General features: G+C 42.8%; 2 protein-coding genes across 2 annotated transcripts; one reads left to right on the top strand and one right to left on the bottom strand.

The window, feature by feature from the left end:
• On the top strand, positions 1-3,132 carry LOC101020509 (olfactory receptor 52B4-like). Its single transcript, XM_031653963.1, is given in 3 exon segments — positions 1-282; positions 1,524-1,818; positions 1,821-3,132. Coding segments are annotated over 3 exon segments (1,278 nt in total). The 3' UTR covers positions 2,522-3,132.
• Positions 3,133-5,641: 2,509 nt separating this feature from the next.
• Positions 5,642-14,505, bottom strand: TRIM21 (tripartite motif containing 21). Its single transcript, XM_009186791.3, has 7 exons — positions 14,401-14,505; positions 10,731-11,174; positions 10,363-10,458; positions 9,021-9,251; positions 7,686-7,708; positions 6,877-6,977; positions 5,642-6,582 (listed from the first exon to the last, which is right to left on the bottom strand). The coding sequence occupies exons 2-7, from the start codon at positions 11,136-11,138 to the stop codon at positions 6,035-6,037; spliced, it is 1,407 nt and encodes a 468-aa protein (XP_009185055.1). The 5' UTR covers positions 11,139-11,174; positions 14,401-14,505; the 3' UTR covers positions 5,642-6,034.
• Between the last annotated feature and the right edge of the window lie 2,841 nt (positions 14,506-17,346).

Here is a 17,346-nt window from a genome sequence, read left to right on the forward strand (position 1 = left end):
ATGGCAGTGGGTGAAGATCAAGAGGGAGGTGAGAGGATTACTGAAGAGAGAGCACATCCTTCCTTTTGTGACACTGAGGTGAAGGGGAGACAAGACATCCAAACGTGTTTACTTAGTAAGAACAAGGAACGAACAGAGAGGGAGAGGTTAAAATTACTGGAGAGTGACCAACTAATGGAAAAACGAAGGGTTGGGTTCCAGTGCGTAGATGGAGGGCTTAGCTTACAGCAGGAGGAAGAGGGAAAGGACAACTTGAGTACAAATAAATTTGTAGATGGCAGAGTGAAGGCGGTGGAGTTTAAGGGAATTTGTAACTGACAACTTTGTTTTTCTCCTTGTCAGGAAATCACCATCACCCGATGAATGGCATCTAGTGGAATAGGGCAGACATGAAGTGATTAAAACCTGGTCTGGAAAGCCAAATTCCAGCTCCATCATTTGCTAGCCCGACGACCTTGGGTAGGGATGCTACTTAGATTCTCAGAGCTCTGTGTGGTCCCCTATCAGCAAAATGGAGGAAATGACAACAGTTATCTCAGGCTGTGGTGACTGTAATAATGCACATAAAGCCTGCAGCACAGCACCCCTCCTAAATGATTCTTTTCTCATTCTCCAGTCTCCTCCATTCCCCATCCATTTTACACAATACTGAAGGAGAGAAAGCTACCTAAAATGTAAACTTTACCGTGACATTCTCTCACTACAGATCTTTCAGTGATTCTCACTACTTCAACATCAATCTAAAGCCCTTAGAGTAGGACTCAAATCTCCCGATGATTTGGCCCCTACCTCACTCTCCTGCATTACTTTCTACAATTTTATTATGCCTCTCATGTCCTCTTTGCACTCACCCTTCATCATTATAATTTTCCTCCAAACTCTATGTCTTTTCAGATCTCTATGACTTCATTCAAGTTCTTCCCTCATCACATTTCCTTACTTGGCGAACTCTTACTTATTCTTCAAGGCAGCACTCTAGAAAGCCTTTTCCGAACCTCTACGGAGTTCTTCCTCTTTCCACAGCTCCCTGTGCTTAGCTTTTCTTCTACAGTGTGCATATTAGATGGGTAGACAAGTTGCCTGATTGTCTGACTGCCCCAAGTAGGTCAAGAAACCGTGCCTGGCACATACTCAGTAAGTCTTGTTAAATTGATAGGTAATTCAGTTGCCACTTTCCTTTTGAGATGCACATCACATTCTGGTGTTCAAAGTGGAAATTGAAATGCTTATTATTCGCAGCTCCTAACCATTTATAACAACCTGAGACTGAGATCTATGGAATTCTAGAATCAAAAAGTCCTCTTTTACAAATAATGTAATCCATTCTCTCCCTAACTTTAGTTTTAGGTGATAAAAGAGACACCCAGAACAGGGAAGTAATTTTATTGAGATCACATAGTTCATGAATAGAATGGCAAAGAATTTTAGCCCACATTCCCTGACTTCTTGAACAGGACCCTTTTCACTGCTCCATCCAGTGAAAAATAATCTGTTCCCTCTTTCCCTACTCCAACCTCATTCAGCTTCTTGGGAAAAAAGAAGAGGTGACTGCCAAATCCTACATACCAATGCACAGGTTACCTTCCCTGGGCATGGAAACCCACAACTCCACTGGTAGCAGCCACTCACTCTTCATTGTGCTGGGCATTCCTGGCTTAGAAGACCAGCACACATGGATCTCTCTCCCCTTCTTTATTTCCTACCTTGTTGCTTTCCTTGGGAACAGCCTCATCATCTTCATCATCATCACTGAACGCACCCTCCATGAACCCATGTACCTTTTCCTCTGCGTGCTGGCTGTGGCTGAACTCATCCTTGGCCTGTGCCCAAGGCCCTAGCCATATCCTGGTTCTATGCTGGGGCAATATCCCTTGATGGCTGTGTTACCCAAATCTTCTTCATCCATGCTACCTTCATTGCAGAATCAGGAATTCTGTTGGTGATGGTACTTGACTGCTACGTGGCCATCTGTGACCCACTGCACTATACCACAATGCTCAGTCGTGCAACAATCATAAAGATTGGCTTGGCTGTGGTCCTGAGAAGCTTCTGTGTGATAATCACAGATGTGTTTCTGGCAAAGCGGCTGCGTTTCTGCTGTAACAATCTGCTGCCGCATACCTACTGTGAGCACATGGCTGTTGCCAAGTTTGCTTGTGCTGATATTCGTGTCAATGTTTGGTATGGCTTGTCTGTCCTTCTCTGTACTGTAGTGCTAGACGCCTTGCTCATCTTAGTGTCCTATAGCTTCATCCTCTATACAGTCTTCCACCTCCCCTCCCAAGGAGCTCGGCTAAAGGCTCTGGGCACGTGTGGCTCCCACCTCGGAGTCATTTCCATGTTCTACTTGCCTGGTATTTTTACTATAATTACCCAGCAGTTTGGGCACCATGTTCCTCTCCATACACACATTCTGCTGGCTAATGTCTGCATGTTGGCTCCTCCCACGCTGAACCCCATCATTTATGGGATCAAGACCAGACAGATTCAAGAGCGTGTGCTCAGTCTTTTGTACTCATAGAGGAAATGGTGCTAGATTTGACTAATCTGATGGTATGTTTATCACTATAGGGCTTCACATTTTTTTTTGCCTACTTTGTAGAGACTTATGAATTAAGATTCCACTGACTATGGATAAAGTGCCTGACCATGACTTTGAAAATCCGATTATCATGTGACCTTGAAAAGTGTAGTGTTTAGGGAAGAACATGAGCTTTGGATCAGGATTAGGTTTGAATCCTGGCTTCCTTGATAACAGTGTGTTTGACCTTGGGTAAGTTACTTATTCTCTCAGAGACTCTTCCTGGCACATCCTTAGGGTGCCAGAAAAAGGACTATCAAAACCGAAGTAACCAAATTAAACCATAAGAAAACTTTACTTACTAGGGCATTACAGTTAAAACACTTAGATAGACTCTATCTTAATGTAATCATATACATATATTGGATATCATTTGAACTATATTTTATTTTAAATTAGATATGGGAGGGTGTCATAATCATTGCATTTATGGATTGTCTTGATTGTACCTTTATCATAGGCTTATGATAAAAATAAATAAAATAAAGTATGAACAGGACCTTGAATATACATGAGACAAAATAAGCAGAGGATACATTTTAAATTTTCTTCCTTTTCCACTTTACTGACTTTGTCTTTAAAATTGCAGTATAATATCTATTTTTCCTAATTCAAAAGGAAGTTGTAGAATCAAAAGAGATTAGAAAATTCAACTAGTTTGTTTGAATTTTAAAGGACAATATTAATGAGAATTAGAATTAGTGCTGATAGAGTCTTTCCTCATTTCTCAGGAGAACTTTTATGTGGCAAGCAAGGGTGTACCTGGATTACTTGTTAGTGACTATTGGTGGGCGTAAAAGTTGAGATTCTTTGAAATCTCTACCACTTGATTTATTTTGGTGGAGATCAAGGGAAGTATATCATCTGTATAATGTATATCTCCAAGTACAAAGGTAATCTGATATCCCAAGGTATTCAGATTTTGAGAATTGAGATTTAGGTTGATGTCATTATGACAGTCTCTTCTCACTGGTATATCAATGAAAGGGAGCAAACCATCATTTATACTGGTCAGCTCTAAGGCAGAAACACAGAGAAGCAGAAAAGCTGATTTTATAATCTACCCTTCTTTTTCTTCATTTTCTCCATGAACCTAGCAAATACAAGCCCACCATTCCCCAGTACATCCTCATTTGCACACACATTAATTCTCTTCCATGTTCCTGCTCCAGTTTATTACCCAAGGAACTGGTTGACTTTGTCATTTATTTCGATTTAGCTCTGTAATGTTGTCATCTGAGGATTTAGGACCTGGGTCTTTTCTGTTCTTTTTATCTTTTCTTCATAGGATTCTTTTCTGTCCTATGTTAAAAGACAGACCATTACTCATCCTTAGAAGCAACTCTTTGATCAATAAAGTCTTTTCAAAGTCACTGACTTCTTTGTACAGTATCTGAATTTTTCATGAAATATTTAGTAGATATGGTGCTGAGGGCAAACTGAGACTCTATTTTAGTTAAGGAATCAGAGTTCCTGGAATGCTAGGGCTCTTTCACAGTATACTGTGATTCAAGTTTAGAGCTTTATTGTTCCAACCTTAAAAACTTAAAGTATGCTGTCACCAGGTGATGCTGTTACCTCAGTCCTGGCTTTCATATCAATGAGGGTTCAACTGATTGAACCCTACTATAAAGACACATGCACACGTATGTTTATTGTGGCACTATTCACAATAGCAAAGACTTGGAACCAACCCAAATGTCCATCAATGATAGACTGGATAAAGAAAATGTGGCACATATACACCATGGAATACTATGCAGCCATAAAAAAGGATGTGTTCATATCCTTTGCAGGGACATGGATGAAGCTGGAAACCATCATTCTCAGTAGACTATCACAAGGACAGAATATCAAACACCTGCATGTTCTCACTCATAGGTGGGAATTGAACAATGAAAACACTTGGACACAGGGCAGGGAACATCACACACCAGGGCCTTTTAGGGTGTGGAGGCTGGGGAAGGGATAGCATTAGGAGACATACATAATGTAGATGACAGGTTGATGGTTGCAGCAAACTACCATGGCACGTGTATACCTGTGTAACAAACCTGCACGTTCTGCACATGTACCCTAGAACTTAAAGTATAATAGAATAAAAAAAATGAAGTTAGGAATAAAATAATGGGTACTGTAGTTACACAGGATTCAAAATATCAAAATAAATCGAGTTGTATATGTGAGGATAGTGGTTACCTTCGTGGGCTGTGACTTGAAGGGAGCTCATCTGGATCTGCTGGGGTGCTGGGAATGTTCTGGTTCTGTATGGGTTCTATCACAGGATACCATTCAACTTTTTACAAAAAGAATCATTGATGTGAATGCTATGTGCACTTTTCTGAATGCACATATATGTCAATAAAAAATGTAAAAAACTACACATTCGTGATCATTAAGAACAGGAGCCCCAACCCCTGGCCGTGGACTGGTACAGGTCCATGGCTTGTTAGGAACCGGGCCACACAACAGGTGAGTAGCAGGTGAGCATTAGTCAGAAAACTTTGCCCAAGAAAGGCGCATTCCAGAAAGAAATATCATTAAAATTGGATATTCCAAGGGGCACAGGAGTTGGCCAGTTTTCTAGAAGAATACTGAAAGCATAGGGCAGCCCAGCCTTGACCTTGCAGGGACAGAGAGCTCCAGGAACTTTGATGTTATCACTCGTCACTTACTGAGAACATGGACAGAAGGTGCTTCAGGTCCGTGAGGGTCAGAGATGCAGAGGTCCACAGAGCTACCCCAACCCTAAGAGAACTTTGTATTTCAAAAGCAGGTGTTCCATCATGGTAAGGAGGTAATATCCCCTCGGGCAGCAATCAGAGCCCAGATGGCCTTCTATCACCACAGCGGCTATGATGGGGAAGGCTGTAATGGGGAAGTACAGAAGATTCTTGACCTCGGTCTTCAGTCCAAGATCAAATATTTCAAATGGAGAAGAGGGGGCAGCCCAGGCAGGAAAAAAACGTGCAATGTTAAAGACACGTTACTATTAATCATATTCAGAGTTATCAAGTATTTCAGGATTAAGGAACGAGGACTGAATGAGATAGACTGAGACACGGTTTTTTAAATTTTATTTTTTACTTTTAGGAAGTCTTTTTGCAAACCATACAAGATATAATAGAGATCTCATCAAAGATGACACCCTAGAGATGGAGAGGAGAAAACAAAACTTAAGTCCCATAAAGAAGGCAGAAACACGTTTTTGGTTGATCAAGATGAGTTTGGGCCAAATATAAGGAGGGAATCACAAAGTCATCTGGGGCAGGAATGTTGATGAAGAAGTGACTTCCCTGCTAAAGCTCGCTTGCTGGGATCCAGATGCCTCTGCAGAGAGAAAGGTGGTTCAGAGTTCATGGGGAAAATAGGCAGGGTTTGTGGCTGAGGAGTGGTGCCAATGGGGAGAATGGCAGTGTCCAGAGAAAGCCATCAATAGTCAGTGGATCCTTGTCATCCAATATTCAGTGGACAGAGGGTTAGAGGGGCTGTGTTTCTTCCTCCGTCATTGAAACCAGGACTGAAGAAGGGCCGCAGAGGTCCTGTAAAGGCACATTCAGAGAAGGAGTAGATGAGGGAGCCATGGTCAGTGATGTTGTAGAAGGAGACCATGCCGGCCTCATAGTCCAGGAAAATCCCAATTTGGCATGGAGGCACCTGAAGGTGGAGGGGAGTCTGGGGGTAGGTGCCAGCCTCATATTTTTGTTTGTTCCACAACCAAATTGTCCAGAAGCCACTCTTGGAACTAAGCAAAAAGTGCCCCTTCCTGCGCACAGAGTCTCTGCAGACACCCAGGTCCCAGGCCTCCTTTCCTGTCACATCTACCTCCCAGTAATGTTTTCCAGAGTGGAAGTGCTGGGCACCCAGGACCATAGGATAACTATCAAATCTCTCTTCATTTCCAGGTATGCTCTGCTGGGTGTCTCCAAGCCTCACTTGTCTCCGATCTTCTGAAAGTATGAGCCATGGATTGGCTGTGTCTGGATCCAGAGTGATGTGGACTGCAGAGAGAGGACCATAGTCATGTCTTGCATGGGGGGAGTCACTAACTCTGTGCCTGTGGTGGGGGGATTTTGGGCAAGCATGAGGGGTCAACCTCCCTGTGTGAGGAAATGACCATCAGCCAGTTCTTGCCTTGGTCCTGACCTTTGAAGAAACCATCTTCCTTACCTCCATCTCTGCTCCCCCTGCTCTGACCTTCCATCTCTCCTCCAAGTTGCCATCCAGGCTCCCTGACCCTGGGATCTACTCTGCACCCCCATTATCCCCCGCAAAATTCCTAGAGCTTGCCTCACCTGCACATGTCCTCAGCATCTTCTTCAGCCCTGGCACATGGCACACACTCCTGAGTTCTGGAGAGGCAATATCCAGGCCCTTTAGGTTCCAGGACTCACTCCTGGGGGAAAGAGAGTTTGAGACTCCTGTCTCTTACTCCTATCCCAAACCCTAACACTATAACCTCCATTGTGGAGGACTCTGATAATTTAATTCAACTCAAATTTACAAACACTTCTGGTGTTCAAGTCTTCAGGGGTGGGTGTGAGAGGCAAACAATGCAGGATTTAGTTTCTACCCAGGAGTTCCTGGTTATAGGGCTCTGCAGCATGTGGACAGTCTGTCTCTCCTCTCTAAGCCTGAGGTCACCTGGCAAATGCATTCAATTTCATTTTATAGGCAATCCATCTGAGACAGGCTGAATCACTTCTGCAAGGAACCTCAAGGAGTCTTGCCCACACTGTGGGTCTGACTCATGGCTCTTTTTGGGAGGTAACTTGTTAGATTCCACTGAGAAAAGGAGTTCCAGCCCGCCATGCTCCAGTAGTCTGAATTCTGGAAAGACCCAGAACTTCCCAGGATTTCCCTGTTTGGCAGAGCTTTACTGTGTGAAGATGTTATGATCCAACTACTGTGGGCAATCACCAACTAAGATGTCCACTTATTAGCTTTCTGAGACCAGAAAATATTTTATAGACAATGAAGTCTTTGAGAATAGGAAGCCAGATGGGGAAAACTTCAGTGCATGTATTTCTAATTCAATAACCTTTGTCATAGGCATATATGCTTTCTGCTGGCCCCTCTTCTAAAAAAGAAAACTCCTCCTTACCTTTCCAGGACAATTATCACCTCCTGAGGAGAAAAGAGACACAGAGTAAGTTCTGGATTGCTGGATTGCCACTGAGACATTAGCCCTGTGGGTGATGTGATCCATCTGTGGTCCCTAGGGAACTGTTCCTTTCCTTCCTCTGGTCCAAAGCCCCAAAGATGATTCTGACCAGCTTGAAGCAGAAAGGATGTGTGGATGCTTGTGAGGTAACCAGAAGCCCAGCATGGATATGACCTACAGCTGGGGAAGGATTATCAGTTTGAGGACTCTGACTCAAAGACCAGATTTTTTTCCCCCAGGGGAGAAAGAAAGGAGGGCAGAGAGGGCACATAGCCCAGCTTGGCTTAAGCCCAATCACAGGCAGAGAATGGCCAAGTTCAGGTGTCTAGAAACTGCTCTGTTCCATTTGTGGGCTAGCATTGCTTGGGAAGGAAAGGTTGGTTAGTTAAAGTTCCCTTGGGTACTTAATGTTGCCCCTTCCTGTATGTGAAACCAAATCACTGAAAATATTTTTGTTATAGGGATTGGGAGCCATTACATGGGAGCTAGCAGGATCCTAGACTCAGTTAAAAGTATGTTAGAAAGCGTGGTTCATGGCCAGGCATGGTGGCTCACACCTGTAATCCCAGCACTTTGGGAGGCTGAGGTGGGCAGATCACCTGAGGTTGGGAGTTCAAGACCAGCCTGACCAACATGGAGAAACCCCATCTCTACTAGGGATGCAAAATTAGCCAGGTGTGGTGATGTAAGGCTGAGGCAGGAGAATCGCTTGAACCCGGGAGGTGGAGGTTGCAGTGAGGCAAGATCGCGCCATTGTACTCCAGCCCGGGCAACAAGAGTGAAACTCCATCTCAAAATAAATAAATAAATAAATAAATAAATAAATAAATAAATAAATAAGAAAGCCTGGTTTGGGCAGAAGAGAGCCTGTCAAGTCAACCCAATACAATTAGGTTTTCTGCACACACCAGAAAGTAATGGCTCATGACCACGCTGAGTCACAGTGAACAGGGGTGGGGAAAGAACTGTAGAATGTTAGAACAGAAGGGATTTGTGAGACGATCTAGTCCATCATTTCGTACAGTGAGGCAAACATATCATTGGTGGATGCAAGATGATTCTAAGTGCAACATACATTGATTTTTAAAAAGGTCCTATACTTATTTTCATCTTTACTTTGTGCCTTGAATGCAAATCATTCATGGGTTTGAATTCTACTTTATTTAAGAACATTCCAGGGACCAGGTGTCCATTTATTTGAATGGCAGTTCCAGATAGCTCTGGTCTTTTTCAGTTATTCCCCGAATAGTAGAAGGGAACCCCTCCCTGTCTCACCTGCAGCAGTTCCAGTGCTGAGCCCTGGCGCCTTCTCTCTAGCTCTGAGATGAGCTCCTGCAGGGCCTGGCTCTGTTGGGCCAGTTCGGCCTCTTTCTCCCCTAGGATTCTCAGCTGCTCCCTCTCATCCTTCTCCAGCTCCTGCAGCTGCCTCTGTTCTTCTTCAACCAGGAAGTTTTTTTGCTGCACAAACTCTGCGTGAATCCTAGATTTCTGTGTCTCCACCGTTTTCTTTAGTGTCAAGGGAAAGAGAGAGGTGGTTTTTACGAAAAGCTCCCAAACTTTGGGAATGGAGGTATTGGTACCTATTCCTATCCCCCAAAGACTCCACTCTGGTGTTGTCTGGGAAAACACACACACACACACACACAAGCATGTGCACACACACACAATTTTGCTTGGGAGGTAGGTGAAGTTTCTGGGACAGTGAGGGGAATGGACTTGGTGAGGGCACATTGTAGCTGGCCTACAACCACAGCTACACGGATATACGGCATTGGGGACTTTTTCCAACCTCTCTTCCAAACCCAGTCACCACTCAAATGTGCCCCTGTGTCTTCCTGTCTCAGTGAGTTACTGAGAAAAAAAACACCTGTTCCCACCTCCAACAACCTCACAAAGCCAGGCTTACACCACCACCTCCAAGTCCTGGGAAAGAGGGCTTGGGGACATTCTTTGCTTTTCGTCTCCTGTTAGTAACTGGAAGGTCACTCGATGACATGAGGGTCTGTTTTGTCACCACAACCCAACTCACACCCTACCTCAATCCCAAATGTTTCTCTTCTGGGATCTACTGGGGATGGGCTCCTTCCTCTCCCCTCTCATCCCCAACATGCTCCACGTCTCCTTGGAAATGATCAGTGCAGAACAAACATGGATTCTTCATTATATTTGGGACCAGAGATCTGGTCATGGTCAAGTAACCACCTGGTCAGATGGTTTCCTTAAGTCTATTCCTCACAGCCTTGTCATTTCCTGAAAGGCTTAGCTAGCAGTTGGGTTTCTCCTAGGATATTTGTCTCAGACATCCAGGTGCTGATGCCGTCACACTTCTGAGACTAGACTCAGAGGAGCTCAAAACTTTAGGGTATAGCTAGATCCTCTCAGCACCTTCTTCCAGGATTCTTGATCTTCAGGCCTGATGGGGAGCTCCCCTTTGAACCTGCATCATTTTTATTCCCATCTATCTGTAAACCTAGAGAGCAGCTGCTTTCTGGAGAGTGAGACGGACCAACTCTATCACAACTCAGACAGGCACAGCTACAGTTAAGGCTGTGAGTTGAGGACCCTGGACCCTGCCCAACCTTCTAGCCTAAGATCCCCTTCAGGATGTCATTCTTGCCTTCCAGTCTGCTCTCTTCATTGCAATTTCCACTTCCAACTTCTCAGCCAACTCCTGCTTTCTTCTCAGTTCCCCTAATGCCACCTGGAGCTTCTCCTGCAGAGAAAGACAGCATATTAGTCCCCATGCAAACCAAGTAATAGGGTGGGGTAATCCTTGCAGCATTTTCTCATGCATATCTCCTATGCCTGGAGAATGAGGTTGGGTTTAGCTTATAATTCTCCTACATTAGACATGGAGAGAGGTAAACTCCTCCTTTCTCTAACCCCTCCAATCCAGAGGTGGTCCTCTCCCATTCCCTGCTCTGAAAGCAAAGCACTCACCAGGGCCCATCTTCTTTCCTCCTGTTTGTGTCTCTAAGGCCTCACCTGGTACTCCTGTGCAGCCTCCTCAAGAGGGACCATAGCATGGTCACGGTGTTTCCGAGATTGGGCACACACCCAGCAAAGGGCCTTCCCATCTTTCTCACAGAACAGGTGAAGTCTCTCTCCATGCACTGCACACTGTTCCTCCTGTGCACCCTCTCTGGCTTCCTGGCTGATTTCTCTAAGGTTGTCCACCATGTTGGCTAGTTGTCGATTGGGGCGGAGATTCCTGAGCAGAAAGTGCTGCCGGCACACAGGACAGACGCTGCCCCCATCTTTCCCAACCTGAGAGATGCATTCCTGGCAGAAGCTGTGGCCACACTCGATGCTCACAGGCTCCACGAAGGGGTCCAGGCAGATAGGGCATGTGACCTCCTCCCACATCATTGTCAAGCGTGCTGCTGAAGCCATTGTCAAGCGTACTGTTAAGCCCTTTAGTAGGGCTGGCTGGGAGGAAAAAGAAAGGGAAAAGAAAATATGAGAAAGTCTGTGTAAGAAAAACAAAAAGTCAACATAATCCCTATCAAAATACCAATGACATTCTTCACAAAAATAGGAAAAAACAATCCTAAAATTTATATGGATTTACAAAAGACTCAGAATAGCCAAAGCTATCCTGAGCAAAAAGAACAAAACTGGAGGAATCACATCATCTGATGTCAAATTATACTGTAGAGCTAAAGTAACCCAAACAGCATGGTACTGGCATAAAAACAGACACATAGACCAGTAGAATAAAGAACCCAGAACAAATCCGTACATCCACAGTGAGCTAATTTTCAACAAAGGTACCAAGAACATACAATGAGGAAAGGACAGTCTCTTCAAAAAATGCTGCTGGGAAAACTGGATATCCACGTGCGGAAGAATGAAACTACACCCCTATATCTCACCATATACAGAAATCAAATCAAAATGGATTAAAGACTTAAATCTAAGGGCTCAAACTATTAAACTATTACAAGAAAACATTGGGAAAACTCTCCAGGACATTGGACTGGACAAAGATTTCTTTCAAATACCCCACAAGCACAGGCAGCCAAAGCAAACTTGGACAAATGGGATCACATCATGTTGAAAAGGCGCTGCACAGCAAAGGAAACAATCCACAAAGTGAAGAGACAACCCACAGAATTGGAGTACATATTTGCAAACTATCCATCTGACAAAAGGTGAATAACCAGAATATATAAGGAACTCAAACCACTCTATAGGAAAAAAAATAATAATCTGATTTAAAAATGGACAAAAGATGTGAATAGACATTTCTCAAAAGAAGACACACAAATGACAAACAGGCATATGAACAGTTGTTCAACATCATTATCGGAAAAATGCAAATCAAAACTACAATGAGATATAATCTCATCTCAGTTAAAATGCCTTTTATCCAAAAGACAGGCTATAACAAATGCTGGGGAGGGTGTGGAGAAAAGGGTACACTCACGCGCTATTGGTGGGAAGGTAAATTAGTACAATCACTACAGAGAACAGTTTGGAGGTTCTTCAAAAAACTGAAAATAGGGCTACCATATGATCCAGCAATCCCACTGCTAGTATATACCCCAAAGAAAGGAAATCAGTATATCAAAGAGATATCTACATTCCCACATTTACTGCAGCATGTTTCACAATAGCCAAGATTTGGAAGCAATCTAAGTGTCCATCAACAGATAAATGGATAAAGAAAATGTGGTACATATGCACAATGGAGTACTATTCAGTCATAAAATATAATGAGATCCTGTCATTCACAAGAACATGAATGGAACTGGAGGTCATTATGTTAAGTGAAATAAGCTAGGCACCAAAAGACAAACATTGTATGTTCTCACTCATTTGTAGAAGCTAAAAATTAAAACAACTGAACTCATGGAGTTAGATAAAATAGAAAGATGGTTACCAGAGGCTGGGAAGAGTAGCAGGGAGGGTGTGTGTGTGTTGGGGAAGGTGGGATGGTTAATGAGTACAAAAGTGGAGTGAATTAGATCTAGTATTTGATAGCACGATAGAGTGACTATAGTCAATAATTTAATTGTACACTGAAAAATAAGAGTATAATTGCATAGTTTGTATCACAGATGATCAAATGCTTGAGGTGATGGATGCCCTATTTACCCGGATGTGATTATGACACATTGTATACCTGTATCAAAATATTCCATATACCCCATAAATATACCTATTATGTGCCCACGAAAGTTAAAAATAAACTAAAAAAAGATGAAAAACAAAATGACACAAAGGAAAATAAAAAATAAAAATAAAAATAATGGGTCAGGCACGGCAGCTCATACCTGTAACCCCAGCACTTTGGGAGGCTGAGGTGGGTGGATCACCTTAGGCCAGGAGTTCAGTTCAAGACCAGCCTGACCAATATGGTAAAACTCCGTCTCTAAGAAAAATACAAAAATTAGCTGGGAGTGGTGGTGGGCGCTTGTAATCCCAGCTACTCAGGAGGCTGAGGCAGGAGAATTGCTTAAACCTGGGAGGCAGAGGTTACAGTGAGCCGAGATTCTGCCATTGCACTCCAGCCTGGGCAACAGAGTGAGACTTCCTCTCAATAAATAAATAAATAAATAAATAAATAAAAGGCATAAAATTAATGGCAAAACAATTAATGTCAAAAACAGTAATTACTTTTACACCGATCAAATAGTTTGTTGAGTAAGTTTATTCTTGTTCTGAATAACAAGAACTCCTCCATTGTTTGGTCCATTGATCCAGTGAGACAGAAGGAGACACTGAGTCCCTAAAAGAGGGAGTGAAAATTGGCAAGAACCTCATAAAGCTGTTGACAGTTCTACTCTCATCATGTCCATTCCTGCTTAAACCCTCAGTGCTCATTCATCTCCTGTCTGGTACCAACAGGCCTCCATGCTGCTGAGAAATTATAGCTACTTTTTACCATGTACCTTCCATGTGCCAGACATACTTCATGCTTTGAATATATCTTCATTAATACTTCCTATAACGGCAGAAGTCAGGTGTATATAGGTATGTAGGTGTATACGTATATACAGAAGCATGTGTATATGTATGTATACACACAGAGCAACAGGAACTGTGGCCAGCACTCCCTGGGCTCTTTTCTCAGCTGCTCCAAACTTAGTTTAGTTCCTGACAACACTTATTCTAGGGCAAAGAATAATTTTGAAGGCCTATACATTTCTGGTTGAACATCCTAAACAGCCTTCCCCTCTCACCTCTGGAGGACTTTTGGACCTGGGAATCTCCAGAATTGCAGACCTCCCCGACATGAGCTCCCCACGTGCCAGCATCGGGGCAGCCGGGCCCCTTCCCCTTCTGGGTAACTCAGCAGTCACGTCCACAACCCAGCCTCCTCCCAGGTAGGGGGCAGCCGGGTCCCTTCCCCTTCTGGGTAACTCGGCAGTCACGTCCACAACCCAGCCTCCTCCCAGGTAGGGGGCAGCCGGGTCCCTTCCCCTTCTGGGTAACTCAGCAGTCATGTCCACACCCCAGCCTCCTCCCAGGTAGGGGGCCAGCGCCGGAAGCACAGCTGGTCTTGGGTTGAGGGATCCCTGGTGGGAGAAGGGGCAAATGGGACCGGCTCAAGGATGGAGACTGGTTGAAGGGGCTGGGCAACCCTGGGGCAGGGGAGAGAGGTCCCCTAGGAGGGCAGGGGTCCCTTGATCTAGTGGGGTTCACTCACCTTTACAGGGGACTCAACGCTGGTAGCCAGCTCCCTATTTCACTTTCAGTTTCCGCTCAGAGGCAAGTCTGAGAGGAAAGGGGAGGGAGGAGGAGGAGCCGTGGGAGGAGTGAGGGAGGAGCAGTGGGAGGAGCAGAGCCTTGAAAGCCTTGTGTGGAGAAATGCGGCTGAGAAGCAAGAGAGGTGGGAGGAGAGAAGGTAGAGAGGTGAGAGGAGAGAAGTCAGAGTTGGACTGGGGGAGGCTTCAGAGGCTCTGGACGCCCACGGGGCTTCTCTGAGACTGGTAAGGAGTGGAAACTCAGTAGCCCGTGGTCCTGGGTGCGCGCTCCCTCCCATGTCTTCATTATCCGGTTTGGTAAAATATCTACATGACGGGGGAGTCCGGGCTACTTTCTTTGACACTGGCCATCACCCCACACCTAGATGCTATGTCCATGTCTGGAAGCTGCTTTTAAGGAAGTTTTTGATGCAGAGGAGTGGCCGGTGCTCTTCCTCGCGTGCCACCATCTGCTTACTTCCAGAAGCTAATTATTTTCATGTGACTGATGTGACTAATATTTTTTTAACACTTGCAGGTGAGTGATTTATTTCACATGACCCCAAGGTAAGTGTCCCACCAGTGAGTGGTGAGAAGGGAATTGACATTTGAAAACCAACTGTGTTCTTGTCACTGAGCTAGGGACATTCTCAGGTTATATTATTTTTATTTTTAATCGTAAAACATACAGAATATAAAATTTACCAAAGTAATTTTTTAATTTTCAATTTTGTGTGTCTATAGTAGGTGTATATATTTATGGGGTACATGAGATATTTTGATGCAGGTAGAGCATACAATCCGTAATAATCACATCAGGGTAAGTGGGGTATCTGTCCATCACCTCAAGCATTTATCATTTGTGTTATATACAATCCAATTACATGCTTTTAGTTATTTTAAAATGATAAATTATTGACTCTATTCATCTTGTTATGCTATAAAACACTAGATCTTATTCATTCTATGTCATGTATTTTTGAACCCATTAATCATCCCCTGCACCCTTGCCCCACTACCCTTCCCAGACTTTGGTAACCATCATCCTCTCTATCTTAATGAATTCAATTGTTTTAATTTTTAGCTTCCACAAACAAGTGAGAACATAACTGTTTGTTTGTTTGCCTGTGCTTGGTTTATTTTACCTAACATAATAATCCCCAATTCCATCCATCTTGTAGCAAATGAAAATTTCTTCTTTTTATGGCTGAAGAGTACTCCATTGTGTATGTGTACCATATTTTCCTTATCCATTTATCTGTTGATGGACATTTACATTGCTTCCAAATCTTGGCTACTGTGAATAGTGCTGCAGTAAACATGGGAGTGCAGATATCTCTTTGATATACTGATTTCCTTTCTCTTGGGTATATATCTAACAGTATTTCTTCTGGGTATATATCTAGCAGTATCCAATAGGATTGCTAGATCATATGGTAGCTCTATTTTTAATTGTTTTTTGAGGAACCTTCAAACTGTTCGCTTTAGTGATTTGTACTAATTTCCATTCCCATTTACAGTGTATGAGGGTTCCCTTTTCTACATATCCTTGCCAGCATTTGTTATTGCCTTTCTTTTGGATAAAAGTCATTTTAACTGAGGTGAAATAATATCTCATTGTAGTTTTGATTTGCGTTTCTCTGATGATCAGTGGTGTTGAGCACATTTTCATATACCCATTTGCCACTTGTATGTCTTCTTGTGAGAAATGTCTGTTCAGATCTTTTGTCCATTTTTGAATTAGATTATTGTATTTTTTTCCTATAGAGTTGAGTTCCTTATATATTATGATTATTAATCTCTTGTCAGATGGATAGTTTGCAAGTATTTACTCCAATTCTGTGGGTTGTCTCTCCACTTCATTGTTTCCTTTGCTGTGCAGAAGCTTTTTAACTTGATGTGATCTCATTTGTCCAGTTTTGCTTTGGTTGCCTGTGCTTATGCGATATTTGAAAGAAATCTTTGCCCAGTGCAATGTCCTGGAGAGTTTCCCCAGTGTTTTCTTGTAGTAGTTTAATAGTTTGAGGCCTTAGATTTAAGTCTTTAATCCATTTTGATTTGAGTTTTGTATATAGTAAGAGATAGGGTTGTAGTTTCATTCTTCTGCATGTGGATATCTAGTTTTCCCAGCAGCATTTATTGAAGAGACTGTCCTTTCCTCATTGTATGTTCTTGGCACCTTTGTTGAAAGTGAGTTCACTGTAGATGTGTGGATTCGTTTCTGGGTTCTCTATTCTTTTCTATTGGTCTATGTGTCTTTTTTAATGGCATTATGGTGATGTTTTGTTTACTATAGCTCTATAGTATAATTTGAAGTCAGATAATGTGATTCCTCCAGTTTTGTTCTTTTTGCTCAGGATAGCTTTGACTATTCTGGGTCTTTTGTAATTCCATATAAGTTTTAGAATTTTTTTTTCTATTTCTGTGAGGAATGTCATTGATGTTTTGAAGGGATTGCATTGAATCTGTAGATTACTTTCGGTATTATGGACAGTTTAACAATAGTGATTCTTCCAATCCATGAACGTGGAAGTTTTTTTTAAAACTCTTTGAGTCCTCTTCAACATCTTGCATTAGTGTTTTTCTAGCTTTCATTATAGAGATGTTTCACTTTTTTGGTTAAGTTTATTCCTAGGTATTTAATTTTACTTGTAGCTATTGTAAATGAGATTACTTTTATTTCCTTTTCAGATTATTTGCTCCTGGCATGTAGAAATGCTACTGATTTTTGTACGTTGATTTTGTATTCTACAACTTTTGTGAATTTGTTTCCTCAAAAAACTATTAGAAATGACAATCTTTAGACTTTCCCAAATATAAGATCATATTATCTGAAATCAAGGATAATTTGACTTCTTCCTTCCCATTGTGGAAGCCCTTAATTTCCTTCTCTTGTTTGATGGCTGTAG

Source organism: Papio anubis, chromosome 12 (genome assembly GCF_008728515.1).
Source record: "Papio anubis isolate 15944 chromosome 12, Panubis1.0, whole genome shotgun sequence".
NCBI classification, from domain to species: Eukaryota; Metazoa; Chordata; class Mammalia; order Primates; family Cercopithecidae; genus Papio; species Papio anubis.